We start from the raw sequence: 8,980 nt of genomic DNA, 5'->3' as shown, positions 1-8,980 counted from the left end.
TAGTGAGCACATGTTCCGAGGATCAGTGGAGATTTTACACACGCAAGGAGCTTGCTGGCATGGATCCACTTACAGAGGAATTTAAATGGAACCAAAACGTATTTTTCTGGTCAGGTTTTTCAGTATTTTTGCTTTCAGGTGTGACTGAAAGTTTGGATCTTCTTATTTGCATAGGAAGAGATGCTTTTAGGAAGAGATGCTCCAGATGAGTCTTTACAAATAAGTTAAATGTGTCTGGAAATAATTTTAGGTCCCAGTCCTGCCATTTGCTATACACAGAGTAGGAAGGATGCATTTTATTTTGGACAAGATATGATGAATAATATCAAACACTGGAGCTAGTGAGGAGAAATAGCAGTGGGGCTGCAAAAGCCAAGCCTGGAATGGCTTGGGCACGTGCTGCATGTTGTGAATACAGTATTAATTGTCTACTTTTGGCAGATGCAAAACGCCAGTGCAGGGGAATGAGAGCGATGAACGATAAGAAATGTAACACTGTAACACCCAGAAGTACAACAGTGTGACACACAAACCAGCTTTTTCCTGCAATTCTGTCACAACCTCCTTGTGCCATGAGGTACAAAATACTGATTTTCCTCATGAGCTGCCGGTAGCTAACAGGACAGCAAGGGAGGGAACAACCAGTCCCCAGATACCTGAGCTTGGCAATCAATTGCCTAAGTTGGAGCAATAACCCAGTGAAAATATATCTATATATCATTCATGAAACTTATTCCCAAAGCTGAACATGACAGGATATTGCACAAAGTTCCAGGGAGAGGAGGGGGATGAATAATGGTGTAGTAATCCTTTCCTGGCAAAGGTGCTTATGAGAACACAAGGAGAGGCAGCCCAAGCAGAACGTTTGCAGAACACTCTGCAGTACCTCAGGGGAGCAACTATGCTGTGAAATCATCGTTTTGCCCAAGTTAGAGATGAGAAAAAGAGGTTTTGCCACAAGAATTTGGTATTACGTGAGTTCCCATTGTTCTGTTAAAGTGAGGGTAGAGGAAAAATATAACACTGTACGGAACATGTGTGGAAAGACTAAAACTACAGCTGAGAAAGGTGAAAAACCAGCACAGTTTGTGGTATGGGAAGCAGTAGATTTGATGTTATCCTGATCCAAGCTGATAGAAAATGACTTGGCAGGAAAAGTCTCTTATCCAGCCACGTATGTGACCTGCATCTCCTCAGGCTCAGCTTGTCTTGCAGAATTTTGTCCACACTTGTCCTCACCCTGTGCCTGCACTGACACAGCAGCTCTGCTGGCTCACACCTGGAGGGAGAGAGCAGAATGTACCCATGTAACTCTGCCATTTGGCAAGATAAACGCACCTGGGTGTCACCAGGAGGACAATAACCAGCACTTACTGGCAAAACCAGTGCGTAAATATTCCACTGGAAAGCCAGGCTGCGTGTTAGGCTTTAACTCTTCCCCACATCACTAAAACAGTAGTCAAGGAACAGGCTGCCTTGAGCTCAAGCATGAACGTCTGTATTTCTCTTTGGAAGGTTTAATTGGAAATTAGCGCTTAAGCATGGTCATGCAAGGAATGTGTTTTTAAACAGTTACTTTTGGGTGAAGCAGGAACATGGACGTGCCATGTCTCCTAAAGTGTGAATAGCCCGCAAGCTGGGCTTTCCTATTAACGTCTTAAACGAAGGCTACTCCCCAAACCTCTCCCTAGCTGCAGCAAGTTCTGGTTTCCCGGTTTTAGCAGCAGCCTCGGCCGCGGTGACAGCCGTGTTGACAAGCGCCATGTCGCCCTCCCGCCTGCCCTCATTCCCTCAGGGGCCGCCGCCCCCCATCCCCTCAGCCGCCGTTTCCCGCCTCCCGCGCTCGCCCCGCCCCGTTGCCGGGAAACGCCCCCTCATCCCCGCTCCCACCGCCGCTCCTCGCGCCTCGCTCCGATTGGCTCTCGCCGTCACCGCCCCGCCTTTTCTCCTCGCTCATTGGCTGCTCCCGCCCCTGGGTCTCGCCTCCCGCGCAGCGCGGGCGCTGCCGCGGCGCTTTGGCGGTCCCGCTGCTTTTTGTTTCCCGGCAGCCGCCGTAGCGCAGCCCGTACGTGGCAGCGGGGCGGCGGTGGCCAATGAGCGGCGGCCCCGTGCGCCGGAAGGGGCGCGGCGCGGGCCGGAAGCGCCGCTCGGTGCCGCCGCCGGTCGCTCCGCCATGTCGCCGGTGCGGGCGGTGCTGGCGCTGGTGGCCGCGCTGGCGGCCCCGGCCGCCGCCTACTTCGTCAGCATCGACGCGCACGCCGAGGAGTGCTTCCTGGAGCGCGTGCCGTCCGGCACCAAGATGGGGCTCATCTTCGAGGTGGCCGAGGGTGGCTTCCTGGACATCGACGTGGAGGTGCGGCGGCGGCGCGGGCCGACCTTGGGGAGCGGGGCCGTCCCGGGGCCGGGCCCCGCGCGCTGCGGCCTCCCTCGGGAGCGAGCGGCGGCACCGGCAGGAGCGGGATCAGGCCCGCCCGAGGGGGTTCGGGACGGGCCGGAGCGGGGCCGGAGCCGCCCGCCGGGGCTCGGGGCGGACCCGCCGCGCTGCCGGGGCTCCGTGCGGCGTGGGCGGCCTCGGGCAGGCCCGGGTGCTTGTGCGGGTGTCCCCCCTGGCACTGCTGAACGAGGCTGTGCTGCTCCATCTGCCCTCCCTTCCCTCGGGATTTTCAGCCTCGTTCCGCTCGGTGCAGCCTCGTCACGGTGAATTATTTGGCGGGAGGAATGACCGGCGTTGCTCTCTGGAATCAGCCGCTGCCGGTTGAGGAGCAGCGTGCTTCCCATTGAATCCAAAGGTGTTTAATCCGGGTGCTTGGCATCGGGAAGCTTTTGAGCCAATACTTATCTTCAAAGAGGAATCAATTCAGGAGAATACTGAGTACGAATTGCCTTCATCGTGTTACGGAGCAGAGCGTTTTTTGATTGGGGTATCACAGACGTGAGAGTCCTGTACCAGTTGAAAATGACACATGGCTGTGACACAGGACAGGCTCTGGAAGCTGAGATTCCCTTCACGGGGCCCTGGTGGAAGCTCAGCAGCAGTTTGGCTTGCTGCGGTGGGAATTTAGGATCACAGTGACCCTGAGAGCTCAGAACTCAGGTCTGCAGCCCATTTGAAATGGTAACTGCAACAATGCCCGACTGTGTGTCTAAAGTCGATTGGAGAATGTCTTTTTTTTCCTTTTTGTTTTCCTTCAGACATCAGAGATAAGGTTTCCCCTGCAGCTGTTAATTTGACAAACAGCCAGGGTTTGTGTTTTTCTTGACTGCTTATCTCAACCACAAGAGGCCAGGGAGACAGGCTTTTGTATGACTTTCTTTACCAAGAAGTTTGTGGGTTTTTTTTGAAAGATTTCTGTGCAGAGAGCTGCTCCAGTGAGCTGTGGGAGGGAAAGATTGAAGTGTGCCAAAGCAGCCAGATTACAGATGGTGCTGGTGCCTGTGACTGGCTGGCTGCAGAGCATGCTGGCAGTGCTGTGATGGTGCATTTGAAACCTCTGTGTTTGAAATAAAAAAACGTGTGATCCTCTCTTTTCCCCACGCAGATCACGGGGCCCGATAATAAAGGGATTTATAAAGGCGATCGAGAGTCCAGTGGAAAATACACCTTTGCTGCCCACATGGATGGAACTTACAAGTTTTGCTTTAGCAACAGGATGTCCACCATGACTCCCAAGATAGTGATGTTCACTATCGATATCGGGGAAGCTCCCAAGGGGCAAGACATGGAGACAGAAGGTGAGGAAGAGTTCTGGAAGGAAATTAGCTCCAGGTCAGGAGCTTTTCCCTGCTTGCATGACTTGTGAACTTGTGTAGGGCTCTCAGGATTCCCGTTCCTTCAGGTGTAATTAGCTGTTCTCTTGCACAGCTAAGGTGGATGTTTTTAGACCTGGTTACACAATTTGAAGCAAAATCACCAGAGAATCCCTTGGCCATCTGCAGACACTAATGCTTCCATCCTTTAGCCCTTCATCAGTGCCATCCTCTGATTCCTAGTAGGCTCAGCAGTGTGTAGCCTTCTCCATGCCTTAGTTGATAAAGGTTCTAATATGAAACTTTTCCCATAGCCGTGTAAATGACTGTTTTATCTGCAGCCTTTTGTCCTGTACCTGTGTTCATCTCTTACACTTTCCTCTAGGTGGTGGAGATACCTGGGATGGTATGTGGACTGCTTTTTGAAAGCTCCTTAGCATCTTGTCTCTGGCACATGTTCATTCACTAACAGCTAACTTGGCTTTTTCTCTGTAACATTGGTTTGGAGCATGAGAATGTCTTTTTAATAAACTACCCAAAAGGTCTGATTCTGAGCAATGCTGAGCACCTGCAGGCTCCCATTGGCAGGTTTATACCCTGAGCAGCTCTTGGGATCAGGTCCTTGCACTGGCCATGGCAGTTTGTCTTCAGGTGGTTGTTTATGGCTGACAGAAGATTTAATCAGTTTAGGTGAAATTGAACTAAAACATTGAACATCCAAGAGTGCTGGATGTTTTTGGCAGCGTTTGCTTTCTCTTGCTAAAGGAGATGTTGAGTAATCAAAGGCTTTTGGAAGCAATAAGCTGCTCGTAGGTTATGAATTATTACTGATGTATCAGGGGAAAAACCCAAACTTGTCATTTGCTGCAAAAAAAATAAATGAATGTATTGCGTAGCAAGTTAAAAAATTTATTTAGAAATCACTGACTGTAGCTAGAATGGCAACAAATTCTTGTTTTCTGTTTTAGCAAGTAAATAACTTGGGCACTGAGTGCTTGATGTCACTTAAAAGGTAGCACATTCCTAACTTTTTGATTTTTTTTTTTTAAAGACTCACTTAAATCTTTTATTGAGTCTGCATATATCTGTTGTAAAGAATACTAGTGCAATGAGACAATTTTCTGAAGTGAATTTTTGGAGTGTTTTTAGACTATCCCAGCAACTGTAGTTTCTTCTCTTACTAATAAACTGCACTTACTGCAATGACCAGTTGGCCTTGAAAATAAGGGATTTGAGATATTAGGAAAGTGAGTGTGGTTTGCACAACTATGTAGATTTTAATTGTAATTTGTGTGAGTGTTAATTCTCTGGTCCTCTCTTTTGACTGTTCCCCACAAGGTGTGTGTTTTGAATAGCTCTATTTTCAGATTGTGATCTGAAACACTTAATTTACAAATAAAACTGTAGTAAGGCAGCTTCCAAGTCACCTATATCCCTTGAAAAGAAAATATGTTGGGTTTTATGACTTTCATTAAAGAGAGCTGATTGCCCAGGGCATGTCTGTGGAATGATTCCTCAACCTGATGCTAGAACACTTCGCAAATGACTTGCCTAATTTATAAATTTGTGAGTGGACAGTTCTTTGAGCGTAGATGTCTTAAAAAGCTCCTGTGATTGACAGTCAAACCACTAAATCTTAGATCTCTGAGCCTTCCATTTGCTGAACTGTCTCAAGCTGGTTTTGTGCTATGTGTTTGGTATTTAACTCCTCTCCTGCTTTCACAACACACCACAAGTGAAGCCTGTGCCAGGTCCCCTGGGCATTGTGCCCTCTGAATGCTGGGTTTCAGCCGAACTTGAAGATCACAGGATGTGATTTTTTGCTTCAGAAAGTGATCTCATGATTTGCCAGCATCATGATCTTGAGCTAAATTCTCAGTCATTCTATTTTTGCAAGCTTAACAACTAGGAAAAGCTGTCATGTTAAGATAATCTGCTTGGAATATATTGGATGATATTGGCAAAATAGATGTTAGTGTGTGGTATTGATCTCGTGCATTCTTCCATTCTGTTCTCCTGGAAAAGTGTGTACACACTGGAAATGTGGGGTCTGTACTGAGCCTGAATTGTGTCTCTTCCTATTTGGATGTGGAAAAATATTTTCCCACTTGTTAAATATCATAGAGACATGTTAGGGGAAGTGGTGCTACAGAAACTGAACTTGGATTTGAGGACAGAAAGTGTTCAGCTGTATTGTCAGAACTTTTGCAGCAAGAAATTACCTTTAACTGTTCATAAATTCATTGAAATAATTTTTTTTGAGTCATTAACAGACTTTCTGATGCTTCTGAAATTATTCTACAGCTCATCAGAACAAGCTAGAAGAGATGATTAACGAGTTGGCAGTAGCCATGACAGCTGTAAAGCACGAACAGGAGTACATGGAAGTCCGTGAAAGAATACATAGAGCAAGTAGGTGTCTGACTCCAATCAATGCCTTCTCCCCCCTCCAGTCAACTTGTAAATGATCATTTAAATATGAGTCCATGAAAGCTATTCCAAGTGACTTAAAAAATAATAATTTAAATCCTGAAGGGCCTTCCCATAGAATAAAGAATGTAGGTTTTGCTTGCAGTCATCTTCAAATTGGCTTCCTCTCACGTAAGGAGGGTTGTTATAGAAAATAACATTTGCCTAAGTGATGTAAATTCTGCAGTTGAGTGGTGTGTTCATGGAGATACCAGTGATGATATTTAATCCATGTACAAGGACATGTAGGGACAGGACAGGGGGGAGATGGTTTTAAACTGAAAGAGTGGAGGTTTAGGTCAGATACTGGGGGAAAATTCCTCCCTGTGAGTGTGGTACAGCCCTGGCACAGAGTGCCCAGAGAAGCTGTGGCTGCCCCATCCCTGGAAGTGCCCAAGGAAGGTGTCCCAAGGGTGGGACTGGATGAGTTTTAAGGTCCCTTCCAATCCAAACCATTCCATGATTTGGTTCCCAGACTTTGGTTGAACTGTTCCTTCACCCTTGAGTTGGATGTGGTTTAGTAATTGAGCCCAAGTCTCTTTTTTAAATGTTTTGTTGAAATAGAGCAGAACTACTGTTGCTTTCATGGGTGAGAATCAAGGGCAAGTATTTTTCATGTGAAAATACAACATGATATAAAAGCACTCTCTCCTCAATTATTTGAAGCTATGAATATCTCCAGTTTTGTGACATTTGTTACAAAATGGTCTGATTTAAGAAAAACCAGAATGTTTAGAACCAAAGATGGTGACCCTTCAGAGATCAGAAGTGCCCTGCTTGACTCTGAGACTGAAAAAGCAAGAGGCTTTGTTGGGCAGCTCAGAGGCCAGAAGGGTGGGCAGAATAGTGAAAGCTGCTGCACTGTATGTCCAAAGTGGATTTAAAACCAAACTGTTCAGAAAAATCCCCTCTCAGATCTCATCTCTGAGGCTGCAGGGCCCTTCTGGGACACCTGTGATGACCTGACACAAACCCAGTGCTTGATGTGCAGTGTTCCAGTTTCAGGGCAGAATGTTTTCAGTTTAAATACTTCATTACTTAATACTTTTTTTCTTTTTTTCTTTTTCTAACAGTTAATGACAACACAAACAGCAGAGTGGTTCTTTGGTCATTCTTTGAAGCCCTTGTACTAGTTGCCATGACACTGGGACAAATCTACTACCTGAAGAGGTTTTTTGAAGTCCGAAGGGTGGTCTAAGATCCTTCTGTGGTCCCGGATTTCAGTTCACTCTCTACCAAACATCCTGGTCACAAAAAAAAACCCAACAAAAAGTCATTTAGTTTCTGAACCCTCTTTACTGAACTGTAAAACTTATTTGCTTATGTTCCTTCCTAGTTAAGAAAAACAAAAAAAAAAAAGAATTGTTTTTATATATCTTCTGTAGCGAAAGCTGTGCTGAAATCTTGTCACTTTATTGGCATCATTTTTTCCCACTGAGATCTGCCCAGTCTGTGTGCTAAGCAAGGTCCAGGCAAGCTGCAAACTCACTCTAGTAACAAGCTGTTCTGTCTTTTCTAACTTTTTTCCCTGTTTCCATAAGCACTTGCAGTTCTGTCCAGGGAAACGGTACAAGGCCCTAACGTGACTGTTTGCATTCTTACATCCTTAACCCTGCAGTAGGTGTTATGAAATTGAAATAATCCCTTCTCCACTCACAGAAACTGCCAAGGAAAAAGTTAAAATTCAGACCTAGTTGCTGTTTAAAAGATAGTCATCAGCAACTGTCTTAATGATATCAACTTCTTCCCAAAGTTCTTTTTAATTAAATAGTTGATATGAAAATGCTTTTTTTTCCTCCGTTCATCACCAAATGTTCCTTACACGGTTTTTAGTTCTCTCAAAGGTTTTATTTGGAAGCCAATTGTGTGCAGTGTCTTGGCAAACACTCGTGAACCCTTTGGCTTTTGCAGGTCCAAAGCTCAAGACTGTTTGCCCAGTGCCCAGGGCAGAAGTGTTCAGGAAATCTGGATTCCTGAGGCCAAAGGGTTCCGGATTCTGGGGGTTTAATCCACGCTATGCAGCCCTTGTATTTAAGTGCAGTGGCAAACTCTGCCATGATCTGATCAGAATTAGCATAATGCTAAATACTGGTGTGTTTTCTTTATTCAGGCACATGTAGATTTGTTTTTGTATAAAGTTACTTTCCTCGGTTATCTGATGATTGGTTTAAAAATTCAAGAAGCGTCTGATGTGGGTGCTGAGCCAGGATTATGTTGTGACTGATGTATATTAGTTGTAATCATTTTTGGGGGTGGGGTGGGGTCTTTTCCAGGGGGGAGCCTCTACAAGTAACACACAACAGTTTTGTACAATTAATTTAAAATTTGTTACAGGTTTTCATGTTCCAGGTAAAGTTTTTTCAACCTCGGGCAAACACTTGCAGCAGTTCTTCAGAGAGGTGGCTGTTACACCTTACTGCAACTGTTGTGTGCCAATATTTTTGTGTAAAACACTGAAAATTGAATTCTAAGGTGTACATTTAAAAATTGCTCGTGAATCTAAATATGACCCAGGTTCAATAAATAAACAAATTCTTAAAAAAAAACCCCAACCAACTTTGTATTTTTTTTTCTTTGATACCTTAAGGAAGAACATGTTAACACAAACAGGTTTTTTATAAATTATTTGTTTAGTAATGGCCATAAACCAAACCACAAGAAGTTCCATATCAAGATGAGGAAGAACTTTCCATTAAGGGTGGCAGAGCACTGGATCTGCCCCGGGAGGTCGTGGATTCTCCCTCTGTGGAGACATTCCAAACCC

At 45.5% G+C, this 8,980-nt stretch overlaps 1 protein-coding gene across 2 annotated transcripts; it reads left to right on the top strand.

Moving 5' to 3' along the window:
• The first annotated feature begins 1,939 nt into the window (after positions 1–1,939).
• Positions 1,940–8,762, top strand: TMED2 (transmembrane p24 trafficking protein 2). 2 transcript variants are annotated; one of them, XM_086855265.1, is made up of 5 exons: positions 1,988–2,353; positions 3,540–3,732; positions 4,133–4,153; positions 6,052–6,159; positions 7,290–8,762. In XM_086855265.1, exons 1-5 carry the CDS (start codon positions 2,174–2,176, stop codon positions 7,412–7,414), a joined length of 627 nt encoding a protein of 208 aa, XP_086711391.1. In that variant the 5' UTR covers positions 1,988–2,173; the 3' UTR covers positions 7,415–8,762. The 2 variants fall into 2 exon arrangements, with proteins under 2 accessions (XP_086711392.1, XP_086711391.1); XM_086855266.1 differs by lacking the exon at positions 4,133–4,153 and having other exon boundaries at positions 1,940–2,353.
• Positions 8,763–8,980: the final 218 nt, after the last annotated feature.

Source organism: Cyanistes caeruleus, chromosome 18 (assembly GCF_971803275.1).
Source record: "Cyanistes caeruleus chromosome 18, bCyaCae1.hap1.1, whole genome shotgun sequence".
NCBI lineage: Eukaryota > Metazoa > Chordata > Aves > Passeriformes > Paridae > Cyanistes > Cyanistes caeruleus.
The sequence above is the reverse complement of the archived record's forward strand: the minus strand, read 5'-3'. Positions and strand labels throughout refer to the sequence as shown.

Excerpts from the sequence above, each read along its gene's own strand:
- TMED2 (XM_086855265.1), top strand. The coding sequence starts at position 2,174 with ATGTCGCCGGTGCGGGCGGTGCTGGCGCTGGTGGCCGCGCTGGCGGCC. Across the intron at positions 3,733-4,132 it reads GCAAGACATGGAGACAGAAG|GTGGTGGAGATACCTGGGAT; the intron begins GTGAGGAAGAGT and ends ACTTTCCTCTAG. Across the intron at positions 4,154-6,051 it reads TGGTGGAGATACCTGGGATG|CTCATCAGAACAAGCTAGAA; the intron begins GTATGTGGACTG and ends ATTATTCTACAG.